The 21,534-nt window shown below is 51.5% G+C and overlaps 1 protein-coding gene across 7 annotated transcripts in view; it reads left to right on the top strand.

Annotated features, from left to right (window-relative positions):
* CSMD2 (CUB and Sushi multiple domains 2) overlaps positions 1-20,241 on the top strand; it is a 314,323-nt gene extending 294,082 nt beyond the window's left edge. For 2 of the 7 annotated variants that reach the window (XM_042793851.1, XM_042793852.1), the window contains exons 59-72: positions 787-963; positions 1,787-1,966; positions 3,175-3,348; positions 4,554-4,727; positions 7,836-7,909; positions 9,313-9,424; positions 11,338-11,517; positions 12,147-12,212; positions 12,643-12,804; positions 13,399-13,511; positions 14,247-14,334; positions 15,496-15,634; positions 16,215-16,391; positions 16,893-20,241. In XM_042793851.1, coding sequence (XP_042649785.1) covers positions 787-963; positions 1,787-1,966; positions 3,175-3,348; positions 4,554-4,727; positions 7,836-7,909; positions 9,313-9,424; positions 11,338-11,517; positions 12,147-12,212; positions 12,643-12,804; positions 13,399-13,511; positions 14,247-14,334; positions 15,496-15,634; positions 16,215-16,374 — 1,799 coding nt within the window. In that variant the 3' untranslated portion in view covers positions 16,375-16,391; positions 16,893-20,241. The remainder of the gene's footprint in view (positions 1-786; positions 964-1,786; positions 1,967-3,174; positions 3,349-4,553; positions 4,728-7,835; positions 7,910-9,312; positions 9,425-11,337; positions 11,518-12,146; positions 12,213-12,642; positions 12,805-13,398; positions 13,512-14,246; positions 14,335-15,495; positions 15,635-16,214; positions 16,392-16,892) is intronic. The other 5 variants (XM_042793857.1, XM_042793858.1, XM_042793853.1 and 2 more) reach the window with 4 other exon arrangements.
* Positions 20,242-21,534: the final 1,293 nt, after the last annotated feature.

Here is a 21,534-nt window from a genome sequence, read left to right as displayed (position 1 = left end):
TTGCTGTGGTGCTGAGGTACTTTAGACATAAAACTTGGGCACTGACAAACCTATAATTGTATTCCCACAATATTCTCCCTCCGCTGAAAGCATAATGGGCTATAGCTGGGCAGTGAGCAATGCCACGGTGGGAGAGCAGCGGGCTCCCTTGCTGCTTTCATTCCTTTGAAGTCTGCAAAGTTGTCGGCTTCCCAAAGGGGCCAGAGGCAACGCGGCACACTCAGGTCCAGGCTCCCAAACTCCTGGAAGATGGGGGGACAGACCCCAGGCTTGGCACCACCTGCTTTATCAAGCTGTAGGACCAGATGTGAGATGGAGAGCTGGGATAATGCCCTGCGAAAACTGGACACGAGTTCTTCCTTCAGCCTGGAGGAGGAGGAGGCTGCTCCCAGGCTTGGCTGTGGTGATGAGCTGCAGGATCTGCCCAGGAGAGGAGCGGGGCTGGTGCTTCAGGGACCGACTGGCTGCAGGGATGGAGATTTTTTTTTCAATCCCCTGCCAGGGATGCTGCACGCAGCCTTGGGACATGCTGCCTGGCAAGGCAGAGCCCTTGCTCTGGGCTGGGGAGTGATGTTTGGGATCCTCTTGGATTGATGTAGCTGATTTTCCACAGAAAAGCCTGTTCGGTCTGAGCTGATCCAGGGGCTTTGCAGACAGTCTCACTTGTTGAGAACAGTCAATTGCAAGATGAAAAGCTTGCTTTTTGTGTTGGGGTGGTTGGTTGTGTTTTGGGTGGGGGTTTTTTTGTTATGGTTTTTTTTTTAACTTTGCCATTTTACTTTCTAGTTATATCCTGTGGAAACCCAGGAACCCCCAGCAACGCGAGGGTGATATTTAACGACGGCTTGATTTTCTCCAGTTCCATTATCTACCAGTGCCGGGAAGGCTATTACTCCACAGGAGTGCTGAGCAGGCACTGCACGGTGAATGGGACGTGGACTGGGACCAGTCCAGAGTGTACAGGTGAGCACTGGGCTGGATTGCTGGGAGAGGAGGTGGATGAGGCCGCCGGGCTGTGGGGCTGTGGTGGGCGCTCGCTGTGGGTGCGCACACGTGTGTGCGCCGCGCTGAGAAACTCGGCGACGCTCTCCAGCGGCAGCTGCTCAGCCTGCGATCTCTGCCAGTACCTCATGGAAAATTCTTGCTTTGGGTTTGGGGTTTTTTGCTTGTGGGGGTTTTTTTGTTTTTTTTTTTTTTTTTTTAAGTTGATTGGCAGCTGTCAGCTGAGCCGGCGGGGCTCTCCGGGGCCGGTTCTGAACGGGAGCGTTCCTGCCTGCCGGTGCGCCGGCCCCGGGACGTGCGTGGGCAGAGCCCCAGCTCAGGAGCTCTCGGGTGAACACGTTGCGTTTCCTCACGGCTCCCGCCCGCAGCAGGAACGTGGAGGACAGCAAAAGTAGTCTTACATAAGGGACAGTATCTAGGGTAAAGAAATTAGGGGGTGTTGCGGGCAAACTGTCTTCCACCTAGCCCGGATTTGACACAGGTTTTCTTTAATGTTTTATGTGTGCTAATACTTCTCGCAGGGTCTTAATGTGCCATTAAGATCTCTGCTCGCTCCACTGAGCAGAAGCAAAGTTTCCTGCACATTCTGTAGCCCAGCCTGCTCCATAGCCAGTGCTGCCCTCCAGACCCTCTGTGCTACAGGTGCTCCCTCCTCCTCGATGAGCCAGGTTACATCCTGCTTTGAAAAATGCTCAGGACCATCAGGTTTCTAGTTACTGCGGGTCCATAAGTGTGAGACAAGGGGTGGTCAGCCAGAAATGCTTCTTTCGTTTTTCTGTGGCAGTGATCAACTGTGGGGACCCCGGTGTGCCAGCCAACGGCATTCGGCTGGGCAGCGATTTTACCTACAATAAGACGGTGGTGTTCCAGTGCACGCCCGGGTACATGATGGAGTCAGACAGGGCATCTTCCCTAACCTGCACGAAAGACCGAACCTGGAACGGCACCAAACCTGCCTGCAAGGGTAAGGCTGGCTGCTGTGAATATTGGAGGATGCAAGTTGTGCGTGCCACAAACTTTGTGCAACTTGTGACAAGTTGTGCACAGTGCCTGGAGCCCACCTGGGAGTTTCTCAGTCCTATCATTCAATCCGTCCCCTGTGTTTATGGCATTCAGGCAGTTTTATCAATGTACCATGAACACCTTGCTATCTTTAGGTCTCTCAGTCATCAATATGTGCCCGGGAGGGAGGCAATTGCTATTATCCCTGTAGTAGAGTTGGAAGAGTGAAGCACAGAGAGTCGAGTGACTTACTCTTCACAAAACCCCAGATCAAACTCCAATGAAATACTGTGTTTTGCAAGCACACGCTTTTTGGCATCATCCAGAAGTCTGAAAAATGCTTTTTCCAACTCCTTTCATTATTTCTCAGTTCTGAGATTGCCTCTGTAGTTCAGAGATAGGAAAGGGAAATAATAGAGCAGTTGCAGGACAGGCTGGATCTCTTCTGAGAGTGTTTTACCCACCAAGAGTAGATAAGGCTTGTAGCAGCATCTGTGTACTACTTTAGCAATCTGGAAAATTCACCTGTCATGATTCTGATACAAATGCAGACCACATAGAAACTTCCAAATACACTCCAGTTCCTTCGGAGGCTGTAAAGAGCAATTCTTACCTTGCTCTTTCATTCTCTTCACTGAGCTAATGCTGCAGGAATAATGTAGAATTCAGCCAGAGTCTCATTTTGAGGCCAGGCTGATTTGCATGAGCTTAGCATCTTTCCCAGTGCTCCCCTGAGCTGAAAAGCAAAGCACTGCAAAAATGTCATATTGAAACACCCTAGAGTGGATGAAATACAGACTGGTTGTTGATTCAACTGCTAATCTGAAACTCAGCCAGGTTGTCCAAAATGTATGAATCTTTCAGGGAACCGTAGATGAGTTTTCACACTGAGTCAGGGTGGATTCTTACCCTCAATTGGAAATGAATACCAACTCAGAAATCTGACTTTGAGATTTGGGATTTGGTTAACTCCAAACTTCAAAGTAAAATCCTGGGGTTTATAACTGCACGCACAGCTGGAAAAGTTTGTACAGCCCCCTGCTAGGCCGGCCCCAGGAGATGCTCTTTGAGACCAGAATATAACTTTGATCCTACGTGAATCTGCTTGTTAATGGAAATAACCACGCTGAGAAGTCAAGAGAACTGAGCGTGCTTTTGTTTCTCATTCAGCGATCATCTGCAAATCCCCACAAGCCATCCCCAACGGGAAAGTCGTGGGCTCGGATTTCAGCTGGGGCTCCAGCGTGAGCTACGCCTGCCTGGAGGGGTACCAGCTCTCCCTGCCCGCCGTGCTGACCTGCGAGGGGAACGGGACGTGGAGCGGGGAAATTCCCCAGTGCTTCCGTGAGTGGGCAGCCGCCTATGTGTTCACGCAGGAATCGGGTGCTCACACGTGAATTGGGTGGAGGACTGTGCTTAAAACCCAGCTGTTGGATGCTCTCTCTCTCCAACATCTCTGGTCTCCCTGTAGCTGATTTTGGTGTCAACTCTGCCTTGCCTGGCAGCGTCACAGAGGGTACAGACAGACCGTTCTCAGTATGCGGGCAGTGAAATATCTCCCTAAATATATTTCCCTAAGCCCAAGGGAAGCCTTGCATTAACTGAAGTCAGGGGGAGTTTTGCATGCCGTGATTGAAGCACGATGATGCTCAGAGTGCCTGTAGCCCGAAGTCTGGATGCTCTCCCCACCTCCGACAGCAGCCAAATCGCTGGGAGTCTTGGTTTGGCCCCCCTGGAATGAGGAGGCAGCAGTGGCCGTGGGGACGCAGTCAGTCACTCCACCTCTTGTAACGGGGATGTGAGGTCACCTCTGCAAGGAATCTGAAGGTCTTGCATGTTCCTGCCCACCAGGCATCTTTAAAACGGGCGGTTTGTCCATGTGTCTCCCGAATGTCTGAGTCTTCTGCAGTCAGGGCTCTTGATCCTGCCAAAGGCCGTAGGAGAAAAACCCTTTGGCACAAAGGGCACTGTGCTGTTGCAGCAGAAGTTAGGAATGTTTTGTGAAGGCAGAGCTTTGGCTGGGAGGAAACCTGTGTGCTTGATAGAATAGCTAATGCAAAAAAAAATTAGTTAAATGTCTCATAATGATAAAGGCCGATTTGAGTTTCTTTTCTTGGCTGAAGGGCTGGCAGCTGCACAATAGCCATTTTCATATTAAATCATACAAAGCCCTCGCTGTGTTCCTTGCACCTTTCCCTGGATCTCGTATAATTAGTGGGCTTTCTGTGTGACATGAAACCATATAGCAATTTGACATCGTGCAATTAGAGATACATTTTAAAGCTAAGTGTGCTGTTAGGGGGGAAAAAAAAAAAAAAAAGATGGGAGAGAAGGTGGAAGTTAATTAACAGCAATTGACAAAAAGAGAATTACAAGGGAAGTAGCCAGCAACGCCTTCTACCACTACTAATTCCCAAGTCAATCACAGAGTTTGGTGGCAGGGAGTGGTAAGGTTTGGGCCATTAATAGACCCATTCTTAGCTCATTAACATGGCTTGCTCTTGAGGAGGAGGTTCACAGCAATCCTCTTGTCTCTTTGCCTGTTGCAGCTGTGTTCTGTGGTGATCCGGGGATACCCGCTCAGGGCAGGAGGGAGGACAGAGGCTTCACGTACCGCTCCTCCGTCTCCTTCTCCTGCTTAGCCCCACTCGTGCTGGTGGGATCAGCCCGGAGGTTCTGCCAGTCCGACGGGACGTGGAGTGGGACCCAGCCCAGCTGCATAGGTAAGGGGAGACGCCTCTGCCTTGCAACTACGAGCAAAGAGCTTGGAGCGGTCACCTTGCTTTTCTATTCGTAGCAAAGTCGGGTTTCTTCCCTGGGTTTGCAGGAGTTAGCGCTTTGTTCCCCTGAAAACCGGAATGTATGGGGATGATGCCTTTGGTTTGTGCATACCAGCTGGTGGTAAACAACCCATCTCCTCTTGGGGATTCAGGGCCTGTCCCCATCATTCCTGCTCCCGATGGTGGTCAATTCTTCGCGCGTCCGAGGAAGGCGACCTCCTCCCTGTTACGTCTCCCTCTTACTGCTCCTCGGCGCTGTGCTTGGGCTGCTGGTGGGCAGGAGGGAGAAATCCCTCTGCCGAGCTCCCAGGTTAACGTTTGCAGCCTGGGCCGTAAGGTTGGAGGGCTGTGTGAGAGCCTGCGGAGAGTAACACCACGCAGAGGTCCCGAAGGCTGGTGCTGCCCCGGTTGCCTCCGGGGCTGGGGACAGTGGCAGTGCCGCCGTGCGACGCTGCGCCTGCGCTCGTGCCCTGCACCGTGCTAACGCTGCTGCACCCCTGCCAACTGCAGCTCTGGTGTCCTTTGCAGAGTGCTGGGCTCTCTGCTGCCTCCAGGCTTCCTCGGGGACCGCCAGCCCAGCGCGCTGCTGCTCCGTGGAGATGCGCGGTGCCCTCACCAGCGATGGGGCTCAAAATGCGATTTGACCGCAGGGAGCAGCCGTGGGCTGCTGTGGAGCGTAGCCCCTCAGCTCACCGAAAGTGCAGCGAAACCGAGTTCTGCCTAAAAGGGTGCACGTGAGAGCTCTTATGTTCCCTGCTGCCTTTGAATTCTATCCAGAACGGCAGAAAAGCAACTCCTGGAAGTATGGAAGTGCTGTATACAGAGATCAGAATCCTACAGATTGCTTTGCCTAGCAGCAGTGTTGGGATTGAGGCTGGAATTTCCACACGTTCTTCACGTGCCCATTTTCTGGGGCTTCCAGAACCCTTTGAAACCTTTGGGAGGAGTATAATCATAGTTAGTCACAGCATTCTTCACCTATGTAAAACTCTGGCTATGTTCTTGAACTCTAGAGCTCCTGTGGCGATAAACTGCATGGGCTGCGTGCTGTTACCTTAACTGTCCTCCTGAACACCACCATCATCACCTTACGTGGGCAGCTGGGGCAGAAACAGATCTCAGACTGTTCTCCACTGTTTTCAGTTGTTCTAGCTGCATCTCAAATGCTTCGCCAATTACAGTAATGTGAAAGTATTCGTGGCCTGAACCTCCGAGTTTCCTGTTGATTTCACCAGGAGCTTCTCACATGCAAAGAGCTGAGAGCACCTGCCTACTGCTGTAAATATTGGCTTTAAATGCTTTATCACTTTTTTGCAAGTCCGTGTCCACATCCTCTCGTATGTACGTGGCATCCAGCCCAACAGAGCTGTCTGTTTATGAACCCAGCAAATACAGCTGCTCATGCTGCTGCTGAAGTGGATTTAGAATTTGTCTCCCCAAAACAAACCACAAGAAACTTGGGTGCCTGCAAAACTTTAACCCACGACATCAGTTTCTGACGTGAGCAGCTGAACCCAAAGCGTTGTGTTTATTCAGATCTCGCCCATTTTGGGGGTATGTTAGATTGCCAGCACCACAGACCCCCCCAGACGTGGCCAGGAGACTGAGGCTCTGCCCTCCACCCTCTGCCATCCATCACCTGCTACCTCGGCCAGTGATGGGGCTCTTTATTTATTTATTTTAGACACTGTGATTTATCTGGGGGCTCCCATGGAAACTGCATCAGTGATAAATGACAATAGCTCAGCAGAACCGAATGACAGAAAACGAATTCGCTTGTGTGCCGCAGCCCCAAACCAGCCACATTTCGTATCCCTTGTTTAGCCACTCACCACAGCTCCGAGAACCTGGGGACGTCACCAACAAGTGCATAATGTTTCTGTGTGAAGAGACAGATTAGTCAGATAATAAGGAATAAAGGCATAAAAACAAACAGCCGTGCCATTAGGTACAGAAGTTGTACTCCATTGTCCTGTAGCTGCAGGCTGTAGTGACAGGCCACTTCTGTCCCACTGCTTTGGGTTGTCGAGGCTTTTCGTAGTTTACTTCTTGTCTTGCACAATCCTGTTAATTGGAGTATTTTGAGGAAGCGTAGAGAGGGGTTTGCTATGGTGGTTAGGGGCCTTCTCAGAGCAATGTTGAGCAAGTGGAAGAAGGCTGGGAAGCCAGAGCAGACTCATCGGATTGCACCGAGATCCTGCGATGCTCCAGCTCCCAGCTAACGCAGCTGCCCCTGGCCGGGTACCGCAGCATCCCCGGGGCCAGCACCGCAGCTTAGCTCAGCCCTGTGATCCCAGGGAGCAGGGAACCTGCTGCTGCTGAGCTGCCTTCCAGACAGAAGCTTCAGTCTCCTTTGCTCAGTTTGGGATGCTGTTATTAATGTGGCACACCTCTGCCTTAATTCCATTAATGCCCTGCTACGATCAGCACGCAGGGAGGAAAAAAAAAAAAAAAAAAAAAAAGGTGATAGATGCTAGAAGAGTAGCAGCAGGTATTCCTACTGAATGGTATGTATTCATCTTCTGATAGATTGAGACCAAAGGAGGCGTAAAGAGAGATTATGTATCTGAGATGCATTAAAATTTCCAGCCCCCATCTATCACTACGAAGTAGCGGGGTTCCGAGGTGAGCGTGCGAGCAACGGCCAAGCCGAGCCCAGCGGGACGAAGGCGCTGAGCCAGGGCACAGGAGGGGACAGGGCCACCACAGCCCTCGGGGCAGGGGGTGCCCCCTGGAAGCAGAGGGCACAGCACTGGCTTCACACGTCGTGTGTGGAATAGGGAAGGGAAGAGAGCGGTCCCTGGCACAAGATTTATGTTCTTACATTTTCTCCTGGGTGATAGAGTGCCTCTGGTTAGTTTGTGTCGCAACAGTCAGGGATTTAAGAAACAGAAAGATGCGCGTATTTTTCCTTGTTGCTGTGGATTCCTTCTATAGCAAAATATTTCTGCCTCGTTGCAAAGGCGCAGCATGGTTTTTCTGTGTGGAGCACGGGGGAAGGCAGAGCTCTGGCGCTCCTTTAAAACGCTGTCTCTGGGCTTTTCTTTTAAGACCCCAGCCTCACGACGTGCACGGACCCCGGCGTGCCTCTCTTTGGGCTGCAGAACAACTCCCAGGGCTACCAGGTACTGTCCCGGCAGCGGGGTCCCCTCGGCTGCACCCCGATCCTGTGGTTAGTCTGTGCCTGAGTCCTGACGTGGATTAACGTGTCCTCCCGTGAGCAGGACATCCCGGCGTGCTCCATTACACCTCGGAGTGCATTTCTACGGGATTAACTAGCAATGCATTATTTATGATATTAATTACAGTGCTAATTAATAGTTATTAGCGTAATTAGTATTCACATCGGGGACATAATTTCCATTAATTTTCAGACTAAACTCTCTCGGTAGTTTTCTTAATCTCAGCTCCCGTAAAGTATGAAATCAGTGGAAAGGAGGGAAAAAACCAAAGCGATTCCCGGGGTGCTCCATCTCCAGCCTCCGCCGCCGTCCCTGCGGATGCCCATTCCCTGATGTGACAGGGATAGGATAATTGAGTCCACACGGCCGTCCACAGAGTGGATCTTCCAGTCTTGCTGCTAATTAGTTATCTTAATCCTGGGGTTTAATGAATTAATTCTAGTTTTTAATTAATACTGAGACGCCATAAGTCTGACTTTTGCAAGGGCCGCTGGTCTGGGAGCTGCAGTTGGAGCCGCCTCAGGTGCCCACGCAGGGGACGGGGTGGTGGCTGGAGCAGAGTGTCACGGGGAGATGGTGCCTCTGGATGTGGCACCCGGGGGACCGCAGGCACAGTGACAAAAACCGGCTGCAGGGCGCAGCGAGGCGGTGGCCCGCGTGGTACAGCCTTGCTGGGGAGGACGGGAAAGGTCCCTGCTTGGCAGTTTTATCCCAGCATATTCTGGTTTTAAAGCAAATCGAGCTGCAATGGCAGGGCTCACAGCCGAGCCGCAGCGAGCCGCCAACCTGCCTGAAGCAGGGGCTGAGCTCGGTTGTACAACAGGGGTTTGGTTGAAACAATAATCTGGTTGAAACCAAATGCAAAAAAAAAAAAAAAAAAAAAAGTGGATAGTCTGTGAAAAACAAGCATACCTCAAAAATGTTGAAAAGTCGGTTTTCAGGTATTGTGATCCTTTTTGCTATTCACAGTCCAAACTGACATTTATAATGTAGGTACGGGATGTTTGTTGGTACTAGTTATATTGAATATCTCTTTTGGCAAAAATTTCAGCCCGTTCTAATAGCACCTATGTGCGATGCTGGCTTTGGGTATATTTAAAAGAGAAAGCAGCCTTGCCTTTAGCACTAAAAGAAGCAGCTCCCTGCAGAGTTAAAGGCCGCAGCTTTCCAGGGGCTCTGAGAACTTTCTCGATGCCAGACTCTGGCAGGGCGGCGAGGGCGGGAAGCGGGTGCCTGCCCTCTCCAGTTTATAGAAGATGGAAAATTACAGAAGCGCTTTTGTATTGTAAGCAGGGGTGAAGCACACTGCACTGGAAAGTTCAGTGGTTTGTCTCCTGTCGTGCCAGGTGGGAAGCATCATCTTTTTCAAGTGCCAGAAGGGATACCTGCTGCAGGGCTCCACCACCAGGACCTGCCTCCCCAACCTGACGTGGAGCGGCGTGCAGCCCGACTGCGTCCGTAAGTCCTGGGAGAGGTTTTGTCGAAGGGAACCGGCGCCTTTAATCCTGCTGTTGCCTTGTGTTGTTGCTGTACTTCACCGTGCAAATTGCTGGCTCTGAAGAGCTGATAATTTAGGGAGGGAGCTCTGAGAAAACATATTCTCGAAGAAAAGGAGGATCACACAAGCACTTCTCTCCTGACATGACTACACCAGCAGCCACTTCTTATTTCAGATGAGATTTTTTACTTGTCCCTTCCTCAGAGACATAGTTTTAGGTGAGACTTTTTGTGCTTCTGAAACTGCATTTGATGGGCAAGATGTGAGCTCACACTCCAGGGACCAAGGTTAACATTTAGCCAGAAGGGCCTTCTGGCAGAGCAGTGTTTCTCCTCATCTTTAATAATGTGTTGCTTTTTCTTCTAAGCTGTCCATCATCTTTTCCCTGCTACACCAGGAGGAGTTTAATTTAATGTATTTAAGTGGTAATATCCATCACAGCCTCTCTATCATAAGTATTAAAAAGCTTTTTTCCTCTCCCTTGTGAGGTGGTTTATTGGTGAGATATTTTTCCACTAAAAAGCCTTGTCAGTGCTTGTGCTGTGAGCAGCCCAGCCAGGGCACCCGCCTTTAAAAACTCTTACACGTGGCATTAGGGGAGAGGGAGGCGATCGCTCTGGAAGAGGCTGGACCCCCCGTCCTGCTCGCCTGGGTGGTGGGAGCGTGTCCCCTTATTCGCAGGCTTCTCTCTGCTGAATTGGAAAACTGCAGGGATGCAGCAGCAGCTGCGGCTGGACGTGGGATTTTGCTCCTGGTGCTGGGTGCGTTGAAATAGATGATGGGTTTGGCTTACCCGCGCCGGCAAGGACTTCGGAGCTGTTGCCTTTAGGTTTTGTGTAAAGCCCTCTCCATTGGCAGCGCGGAGCTGGACGCGGTTACTGCTAACGAGCTGCTGAGCTGCCACCTCCCAGCTGGGCTGCGGGCTCGCAGCCGGGGCTCCCAGACCAGGCGAGTTCGGGTTAGTCTTTCAGCTTGCTGGATTTTATATTTCATCCTCTGTAAAACGAGGATTAGGATAATACCTCGTGAAGGCTGCCGAGGATTTGTTTTCATTCATGAGCAGTTTGAGAGCTACAGAAAGGGCAAATTTACAGTGTGGGTGAGAGGGAGCTTCCCAGCTCTGTGATTTATTAGGTTTGTGTCATAACTTCTCAAGGAAAATGGTGACACATTTACAACAGGACCTGATAGAGCTGTGTGGGCACACGTTCATTCTGGTGGCAGGGAGCTGGACAAGCGCAGCTTCGATTTCTGTGGCCAAATCCTGAAAGTTATTGAGCAATTATAGGAATTTATGACTATTGCACACTTCAGGGGACTTACTGTCTGATGCTGTGGACAGGTAGGTGCAAATTATTAGTAGTGGTACTTGTCCCATGAAGAGAGATTATACAAAACCAGACCTGTAATGCACTCACTGAAATCACTGGCTTAATTTACTGGGTCTTGATGCCCTGTAAATGCAATTTTTGGTCTGCAGATAGACCTGGAACATAGCGCTGGGGTCAGAGTTAAAGGAAGGAGGAAGGTGTGTTTAGGATCATTTAGTTTTGACTTTTCTTCCCTTAAGAGGTGGGCAATAGAAGAACCTGATTTTCAGTTCATGGAAGCTGGAACTGAGTGAAGGATCCCCTGAGATCTTTAGCCAGAAAGAGCAATCTAGCCAGCGAAGCAGGGGAAGCAGTCTCATTAATTCATCCAGCTGGGAAAAATACAGGTGTGGCATTGTGTCTCTCAGCGAGCAGAGACAGCTTTTGCTGAAAAAAAGCTCTTCTAAGACATTTCTGTCCCTGGTGACGTCGTGGTGTCACTCTTCTGCCTTTCTGTGTGCGACTGGATGGCGTCTCATCTTTGTTTTCCTTGTGCTTTTCAGCTCACCACTGCAAGCAGCCGGAGACCCCCTCCCACGCCAACGTCGGTGCTCTGGATTTGCCATCTCTGGGCTACACCTTGATCTATTCCTGTCAGAGCGGGTTCTATCTCACCGGAGGATCTGAGCATCGGACTTGCAAAGCAGACGGCAGCTGGACAGGAAAACCACCTATTTGCCTCGGTAAAAGCTCTGAGCAGCACGACCCTGGTTTTGCGCTTGGCTACACCTCTGCAGAGGGGAGCATTGCAGCCCAGGAGAAAACAGCTCTTCTCTTAGACCTACACCAGAAGTTGTGGGTTTGCGTGGCTGAGCTGGCTGGAGAGACTGCAGCTCTCACAGGGGCCCGTGCAGGTCCTAGGGGAGAGACAGCTCGGGGATTTTCTGCCTGATAAGTTGGTGTCTAGAAGCGTCTGCACAAGGCAAAGATAGTTCTTTACCTCACCCACCGTTTACCTACTTCCAGCTCATAGATCGGGAGCACGTAATGGTCTAATGTTGAAAGGGAGCGGTGTGGCTCTCGTGGAGGCTCCCCCTGGCCACTCTGGTTGGGAGCAAGCTGGGGGGGGGGGGGGGGGGGGGGGGGGGGAAGGACAGTAAGTGAAATCCTCACGCTGTGTCAAACGGGTTGAGCAGGGACCCGTCCAAAGCCCTTGTACACAGGGGCGTGCAGCCGCGTTACGGGGTGAGCAACGCCGAGGGCCACACCTCGGGCTTGCACCAGCCCAGTAGAAGCGTCTCAGCAGCCTCAGACGCCGCAATATTCACGGGCTGTGGTTCCCCCCCCCCCCCCCCCCCCTCCTCTCTTTCAGCGGACGTCCGCCCCAGCGGAAGGCCGGTGGGCACCGCGCGGGACCCGCCGCTCGCCAAGGTGTCAGGTACCGTCGTGGGGCTCGCCCTCTCCCGTGGGACGCACTTGCACTAGACCTGGACCTTGCCAGGTCCCTCCCCGTCCCGCCCCTTGCCCAGGGCAGCCAGAAACCCGGCTGTCCCTTGCAGATCTGCAAACTGCTGGGCTGGTGACGGCAGCCCGCGCCCCTCGTCCTGTTCGTGCTTCGTTGGTTGGGTTTTGGAACTTTAAGGGCATTTTTTGTCAAAACAACAAAATGAAAGTCACCGGCTTGTTTGTTGTCCTCTCTTTGGCTTTGTACTCGGTGATGATAGCACAGAGAGTGGGTGGGGTTTGAGATATTTAAATACATATTTTTGAATTCAAAGAAAGAAATTTGCTCTGTTTTGATTTCCGAAAAATGGAAATAAGTGGCAATGCTCTTATTTTTATCCATCCCCAATTGCTATGGTTTCTAGTGCCTGCTGATGTTTTTGCAAGGAATTCCCTTTGGAAAGGCTCCTATGAATACATGGGGAAAAAGCAGCCTGCGATGCTGTCTGTCACCAGCTTCGACCCTGCCACCAGTAAAGTCAACGCCACTTTGATAGACCACAGCGGTGTGGAGCTCCAGGTGTCTGGTAAGGGAGCTGGCGTGGGCATCTGTAGGGATTTACACTTGTTGTAAGTGGTATCACAGGGCGAGGAGGGGCAGCGTGCTCTGCTACGTGAGTGACGTTGGTGCTCTGATAGAGCTTTACAGAACCACCTAGGTTGGGAGTCTCCCATCTTTGATTAGAACAAGATAAACAAAATCATGTACCTGAGTTTGCTTTGACTCCACCAGAAAGTCAGCTCAGCCCAGTCCATCGTCCTCTCCTGCATGCTGGACTTGTAGTTGAAGATAAACAAGATTAAATGATGTGAGTGCTCCTTGTCCCTGCCCTCCATGGAGCGCCAGGTTGTTACTGATCCAGCAACATAACCTAATCATTAACAGTTGAACTGCTTCCCATGTGCTGCAGAATATCTTTAATATCCCAGGGGGGTAGATGTTGGATTGTGTGTTTGTGCTGTGTTTCCCAGTGCATCCCACTGACAGGGTTGGTAGGAGGAGTTGGTGTCCAGTCTAAGATGATGAAGTGATTTCTCTACTCTCTCGGGTAGAAAGTTAATTACTTCAAACTCAAATAGAGTCATTGTGATCTAGAGATTAAAAATCACTCATTTTTCAGGTGTTTACAAGAAGGAAGATGTGCACCTGCTTCTCCAGGTCTACCAAATAACGGGACCAGTGGAGATCTTTGTCAACAAGTTCAAAAACGATAAATGGGCTCTAGATGGACATGTAAGTGCACGGGCACCTCGTACACAAAGTCCACCCACACAGCGCCTCCCGTTGCTATCGCAACACCAGCTTTGCTCTCGCTGAAGAGGGAATAACCCCCTTAGCTGGCGGCAAGATGAGGCTGCTATCCTCCGGTGACCTGCTTGCTTGAAGGGGACACAGGGCATTCTTCCAGCGCACGAGAGAACATGACATGACATTCGGCTCTTCCATGCTCCCTCGCAGCTGTGTGGTTTTTTATTGCCCTGTGGTTTTAAATCTGTAAGTCTTCCCAGTCGTACTAAAGGAGAAACCAACATGATTAATTCCGTTTTAACATTTTATATCCGTTAAACAGCAAGCTGGAAGAGCTAATCTTCCCTTATGGAGTCGACTTCTCACCCCAATTTCTGTGTCTGGTAACTTCCCATGCTCTTAAGAGATCCAGTGGAGCTTGGAAGAGACGTGCATCTGGTTGACGCATGGCTAGTTGTAGCGCAGGGCCTTTGCTGTCCCTGTTGAATCAGCAATGTGTTCTGTAGTTTATTGCAAGCAAGATTTTATTTTTTTTTCTTTCCTTTGAGATGTGAGAGTCTTAACGAGTCGTTGGGCAGTCAGACTTCTTAAAAAAATGCCACAGTTTTCTGGGGAATTGACTCAGATGAATGCTATGCATGAACTTGTGATAAGATGGGTGCTAAAATCCCAGGGAAGCGTTGAACAAATCTGTTGATCTCTGCTCCGCTGTCACTGCAGGTCTCAGCAGAGTCTTCCAGCGGCACGTTTGTCTACCAGGGCTTTGTGCGTGGCAAAGGCTTCGGGCAGTTTGGCCTTCAGAGACTCGGTAAACTTCCTCTGGTTACTACTTTGTCCCGCTGCTTGCAGAAAGCTCGATTTTGGTGGTAGTGGAGCTTTTCAAACAGGGAAGATCGCTCCTGTCTCTGGCTTTAATTTTCAGTCCTGCTGGGCCAGATCTTTATTGCTGGTTTTGAACGGGCAGGTTTAACCCAGCCCTTTCCAGCTCCCCTCGCACACTATTTGTAAGAGAGCTGGCAAAACCCAAACTGGCCACAGGGGCAGAGAAGCCGAGTGCGCTCAAATCCCTGTACCCCAGGGGAGCAGGAGGTGGGGGCATCTGAAACAGCTCCTGTTTCTCCCTGTTTGAGGCAGAGCGGTGCCGCGCTGCACGGGGAGGAGATCGTCCCCACCCTGCACCTTGCTCCTTCCTCACCTCCAGTTCCTCCCTGTACGAGGGATTCAGCAGCTCTGCCCAGGCTTGTGTTGAAATACTGAATACACTGAATGCTGGATATTCTGGCGGGGGGGGGGGGCTACACTCATCCTCAGCGTAAGATTTGTGTGAGACGAACAACACAAGAACAGAATTTTTCATTTGAGAACAAAGTGAGGCATTTAAATATTAAGGATTCTGTTCAAAGACAGAAAGAGTTTGGAGCCACAAATAGCACCTGGACACTTTTTTTCTCTCTGTTGCCAGATGTCTGACCTAAAAGCCCAAGTCCCGTTGCTACCACAGAAAGTGTCTCCATCTCACTTTCAGAAAAAACAGAGGCACTTGAGAGCTTAGATGACCCAAAGTCTAAGCTCCTAAATATCTCATAAAATGTGGCTTGAGCTCTTCAATCTCTTAGGATTTTTGGAATTTGAACATGGAGTCTTGTCACCTTTATGGAGAATTAGATGCTCATTATTGCAGCCTTTGAAAGCCTCCCTTAAAGCCTAACTTTAAGCATCCAAGTTTGAGTATTTTGGTAAGATGAATCTATTTACATTTCTCTTTAATTGCAGTTCTAAATAAATGATGATGTCTAAGCTAGGCTAGATCTCCAAACCATTCTTCATGCATCTCAGAAGCTTTTGATTACCTTTTACAGCAATGCTTCTAACCATCTTATTCTGTTGTTGATGATGTAACCTGTAACTCAGGCAAACCTCATTTCCCACAGCGGCCTTTTGAAATGTGTTTACTTCTGCTGTGTTTCAGACATCAGCATGATGGAAAATGATCCAGAATCAATAGGACACCATTTTGCATCAAACAGCAGTTCTGTGGCAGCTGCCATTCTTGTGCCTTTCATAGCCCTGATTATTGCAGGGTTTGTGCTTTATCTCTACAAACACAGGTGGGTTTCAGAAAGGATGTCAGTAGGTGAGACAAAATCAGGGGACTGAAGGAAATACTTGAGGGCTTCACTTAAAAGCTCTCTCCCTAGATCTGGTTTCTCATTTAATTCAGAAGGTGAAAAAATAGCGGAGCAAGCATGCATGGAGGGGAGAGGGTGTTAGGGAAGGAGTGTGTTGAGGGGTTTTATGACCGTTAATAAGATTTGTGGCAACGTTAAGTAGGATAAGGCAAAGTAAATCTCATACTTCAGCATTCAAGCTGGCTTTGCATATGTTGTAAATTAGTTACTTCTCCTGATCAATGCATTGCTGTGGAAATGTTGCTGCACTGCAAAGCGTCGTGCAGACTGGCAGCTCTGCAGAGGGAGCACGCCTGGGGCTGTAGCAAAGCCCAGGGAGGTGCCTGTGCTACAAACCTATAATAAGATTTTTCTGCAGAGCCCTTCTGCCTTATCCCCGGGTGTTTAGCCTCTTCAAAAGCAGCTTTTTCCTTCCCACTGTCTTCTTGTCAGGGCTGCTCGGCTGGCTACAGCAAGAGTAGCTGTGACCTCTCTGGGTTTTCTCTCTGACATCCCGCAGGAGAAGACCAAAAGTCCCATTCAATGGCTACGCAGGCCATGAAAACACCAACGTCCGAGCAACGTTTGAAAATCCGATGTACGACCGAAACCTGCAGCCCACGGACATCGTGGCCAACGAGGCGGAGTTCACGGTCAGCACTGTGTGCACAGCGGTATAGCCCCCGTCCCCTCTGCGGTGAGTGGGCAGAAGGGGAGTGCGGGAGTGGGACAGTGCCACCGCTCCCCTCGTGCTTGTCGCTTTTTAAATGCTGTATCGAAGCAGTGGCTCCGATTGCAGATCATCTCTGCCCAGGGCAAGTCCCCACCTCTGGGTCTCAGGTGCTCGCTGCCGGTTGGGGACCATTGTCAAAGCCAATCCAGATATCCCTGTGGTGAGAACAGTCACCAGGTGAAGGGAAAAACGAGTCTCTGAGTGACATCATTCACTGTGTGACTCCAGACGGGGTGTTTTGCACAGTGATTAGAGGAAGGTAAAGTAAGGAGTTTAAAAGTTTTACTGCACATGCACAGAGAAATAGTGCCATAAACAAAAGCACCCTGTGGACCTCTAAGAGCACTTCTAGCCTGGAACATTCTTAGCTTGAGGTAGCAAAGCCACTGCAGGCTTTCCCAGCATTTCTCTGTGTAGTAACAAACTGTTTGCTTCTCTCTCGCCCTTCCTTTCCTGTTGTCCCAGATTCCTCCGGGGTCGGTGTCTAGTGGATGATTGTGTTTCACCTCACTAGTCTCCATCCATTCCTTCCCCATCTCCCTCCTCCCAACTCTGTTGAGGCTGTGGAGAAGCTGCTACCCCCTCCTTGGACTTTGCGTTAACTCCTGAGAGACTGCTGGGTTGTCCTCTGTCGTCCTCACCCACCTTTTCCATCCTGCCGTGGATCATGAAGCCAACCAAAGGTCTGCTCCGGCGCAGCTCCTCTCTCCCACCCTGCCAGGGGGTCTCAGCCCAACGTCAAGATCTGGGGAAGTGGAGGGCCCGGGAGGCGAGGGGATGGGAAGGCTTATACACCCTGCTCTTGGTGATGGTCCCCTGGAGGGAGCAGCAGGGTACGTGGGGTCCCACCAACTGCCCCCCACTTTGGGAAGAGCTTGGACAATGAAGAGGCAAAAGCAGGTTGCACTGCGCAAGGTGCTGGTCGGGGTTTATGGAAAATACCAGTATGGGACAGGATGAGTACTTGCTTTGTCTTTATTTGGTTTTGTGGGTTATTCCTTTGTTGTTTTTTCTAACCCAGGGCTGTTGCAGAGGAATTTTCCAAATGGGACCTTTTCAATGAGAAAAGCAAAACTTTGCAAGCTTTTCTCCTCCTCCCCATATTTAAGTTTCCTTTGGGCATTCTTGCTGGGTTTCTTCTGCCCCATGTTCATTCCAGGCAGCCCTCAGGGCTGGTAAGGAAACGTCCCCCCATCCCTGGCCCTCTCCCAGCAGCTGCTGATTTTAGCTGTGTCCAGACACCCTCATCAGGAAATTGCTGACAGACATGAAGGGACAAAAACATCTTTAAAAAGAACTCTAACAAATACTGATTTCCCCCCAATAGCATTCAAAAGCCTTTGCCCTTTCCATATTGATCCTCCAAATGGCAATGCAATAAGAGTTTTAATTTCTATCCAAAGCTGTTCGCTTTATTTCCCAGGGGCAGAAAGGTTGCCTTGGCTTTCACGAGAGCAGATAAGGCGGCTTGACATTTTTCCTCCCTTATAAGAGAATGATGCTTTCGTGATGACACTGTCCTCTTCTAATAAAGAGGAGAGCTGCTCTTGTTGATTCGGGGTTTTAGTCTGTTTGGTTTGAGTCACCGTTTCTTAGGCCAGGCCGGAGTCAAGGAACGCAACAGTGCCATTTTACCAACTGGAAGTCAAGTGAAATACAGCTGACATAGAGCAGTATGTGTCAATGAAGCAGCTGCTTCTTACAGAAGACTTGAAGGGAAAACAGAATTAAAATAAATGGGGTGGTGTTTACATCCATGCTTGCATTTAAACGCTGGCTTTCCCCTACCTGATGTCAGCTGAGGTTTTGTCTAATGAAAACCACAGGGTAGTTTTTTTTTTCTGCTTTGTTTATTCTTTTACTCTGTGTGTGTGTGCGCGCGCGTGTGTGTATATATATAAATATATATTATTTTTTTTACTTCTGTCTCTTATTCAGCGCTCTTAGAGTAAGCAGCGTTCTACAGCCTAATTGCTGAACAGCCAGCCTGCCAAAAAAATGCCATCTCTGCTCCCCAAAGCACGCAAAGGCGCTCAGATTTATCCCCGAGAGGTGGGTGCAAGCGCACGCGTGAGCCAGAGCCCCGGTCCCCCACGGGCAGGAGTCGGCGAGACGCTGCCCGCGTGGAAGTGGGCGCACAGGTAGCTCAGGGCTGGCGCCGGGACCGCTCCCCGCTCCGGCCAAAAGGCGCGGGAGGTGGTTTTGTTTTCCAGCTGGCGGTGGGACGAAATTGCTCGGGGTAGGCAGGCCGGCGCTGGCGGCGGTGCCAGCCCCTCGCTGGGCACCTCCAGCTTTGCAGGACAAGGGGCTCCAGCAAAAACGGCGGGTGAGTGGGAAGCGGGGACGCCGGCCGGCCGGGCGGGGGGCCCGTCTCCCCTCCGCTCCGTCGGCTGGGGTGAGAGCTGGGGGAGCTGCCGGCCCTCGACTCCGGTGTGGCGAGACCGGGGCATCCCCCCCCCCCCGCCCCGGTGCCTTCGCTTGCGCCCGCACGTAGCTAGCTGGTTCCTACCTTCAGCTCCGCTCTCCTGGCCCCTCTTTGACCTTCCAACCTAAATTACGCTGCGCTTCGCGCCCTTGGCCAAACCCGCGCCCCGTTCCGCCCTTTGTCCAGCCGCCGGCGCACAGCCGAGGCTCCCGGCTCCGTTTTGCAGCCGCTGGGGCCAGTGACTGCAGCCCCCCCAAACTCGAACGCACCTCCCGGTATCCCCCCCCCCGACAGCAGATCTTAAACCTTCCCGGGCTCCTGTCACTGAGTCCAAGAAAAACCTTTCCCCGGCTGCGAACGGTGCGGAGCCCCGAGCAGGAGGGCAGGGCCGTGCACACACGCCCACGGCAGAGCCCGCGTGTGCTTTTCAGAGCTTTCTGAACCCGGGTCGTGCGCTGGAATAGCCCAGAGAAGCTTGTGTCGAGGCGTGTAAAATGAGCCTGAGATATTTTAACACCAAGGCGGGGAGAAGGGGGGGCTCTGCTTAAACAAGACTTGCTGCTTTCAAGCCGTTAAGTACCATTTTCTGCTGTTGCCCAAGCAACAAAGGGAGTGGAAGGGGTGTTGTCCCATTTTTTTGCAAGCTGGCTGGGACCCGATATGTGACATTCTCCATTCTTGTGCCCAGAGGACTTGCATTATGTTTAAAAAAAAAAAAGGAAAAATGAAAAAAAAAAAAAAAAAAAGAAAAAAAAGAAAAAGAAAAAAAATTCCTCTTTTGTACAGAGATATATTTTTATGAATCAAAAGTTTGTACAGTTAAAAAACACAATGTAAATGTTTTTTCATTATTGTAGTAAACAGTAGTGGAAGATCAGCTTTTTTTTGTAAATGTAATAAAATGTATAAATATGGTTTACATAAAAGTGTAAATATGTAATCTATACATACACTTGGCTTGTCTGCAGTATATACAATTTAATTTATCTGTCTCTGTATATGAGGCTTTTCATTGTGTCCAGGCATACTTTACTGAATTTGAAAGCTATTTTAAATTTTTGAATTAAAATAAAATATAAATTTTTGCATTGCTTTTCTTACACTTTTCTGGTGCCTGTTTTCATGAGCTGCCAGGGAGCTTCTTCCAGGATCTGGGACGCCGACCTGCACATCCGCACACAGGCGCGCGTGCGAGGCTGGCGGGGACAAGCCCGGGGGGCTCCTGGCCCCCTGGGGCCGCGTGCCCCAGCCCCTCGGGAGCACGTCCCGGCTGTGAACGGGGGGCTTTGGGCAGGACCCGCCGCTCTGCCCGTGGCCGGGCTCTTCCCTCGGGCCCCGGGAGCCCTGGGCAGGCGGCCCCCGCGCTGGATGCGGCCCGGGGCTGCGGGCTCAGGGCCGGGCAGCGGTGCTGAGCCGGGCTCTGGCTCCCGGGGCTGCGGGCTCAGGGCCGGGCAGCGGTGCTGAGCCGGGCTCTGGCTCCCGGGGCTGCGGGCTCAGGGGCAGGCAGCGGTGCTGAGCCGGGCTCTGGCTCCCGGGGCTGCGGGCTCAGGGCCGGGCAGCGGTGCTGAGCTGGGCTCTGGCTCCCGGGGCTGCGGGCTCAGGGCCGGGCAGCGGTGCTGAGCCGGGCTCTGGCTCCCGGGGCTGCGGGCTCAGGGCCGGGCAGCGGTGCTGAGCCAGGCTCTGGCTCCCGGGGCTGCGGGCTCAGGGCCGGGCAGCGGTGCTGAGCCAGGCTCTGGCTCCCGGGGCTGCGGGCTCGGGCCGGGCAGCGGTGCTGAGCCGGGCTCTGGCTCCCGGGGCTGCGGGCTCAGGGCCGGGCAGCGGTGCTGAGCCGGGCTCTGGCTCCCGGGGCTGTGGGCTCAGGGCCGGGCAGCGGTGCTGAGCTGGGCTCTGGCTCCCGTCCCAGCCGGTGCCCGCGGCTCCTCCCGCTCGCTCTGCGCAGACGGGACGGGACGTTATTCCAGCTGCGGTCCCAGCCACGGCAGAGCAGCAGAGCCCCTTCAAAAACGGGTGCTTAAACAAGATCAAAGAAACAAGGAAAAAGCCTTGAAATTGTGATTTCTTTTTCAATGTACTAAGTAAAAAAAAAAAAAAAAAACAACCCGACCAAAAAAGAGCATAGCTGTCCCGAGCGAGACCAACTGCTGGTAAGGTCTCTCCTGATCCAGGTCTGGGGCTGAATTTACATTGATATTTAAGTTAGAAATTCATTTGGCGGAGAAGTTTCTCATTGGAAAGGGACAGAGAATATGTTGCTACGTGTCTCCTGTCACGCTTTCTGAGAGTATCTGAGATCGCTGAATTTTTCGGTGATAACTAGGCGCGTTTCTGGCTTCCTCAGTGGAGTTTGACAACATGTTTTTGCTCTGACCTGTCTTGCTGCAGGGGTTCCCGCACCAGTGGTTTTCCTACTGCAACGCTGGCTCGAGCATAACACCTCCTGCTGCGGCGTAGGGTAGGAGTCACCTCGCTGCAGCCCGAATGGCAACCGTGGGCTGCTGCCGATCCTCAGAGCACCCCCGGACACCCCCACGCAGCTCAGCTCAGGAAGGTGGGAATGATGCTGCTTAGAGTGACGCCACGGGGTGACAACCCTGTGCCCCCTCCTCCGGCTGGGGCTCCAGATGAGGTGTTTTGGAGCTTAAAAGCCAAGGCTGTAAAATGAGACATCTGCAACGGGGCAAA

This window comes from Tyto alba, unplaced genomic scaffold (assembly GCF_018691265.1).
Source record: "Tyto alba isolate M040663 unplaced genomic scaffold, T.alba_DEE_v4.0 Super-Scaffold_20, whole genome shotgun sequence".
Classification (NCBI taxonomy): Eukaryota; Metazoa; Chordata; class Aves; order Strigiformes; family Tytonidae; genus Tyto; species Tyto alba.
Note: the sequence above shows the minus strand (reverse complement) of the source record. Positions and strands in the feature narration are given on the sequence as shown.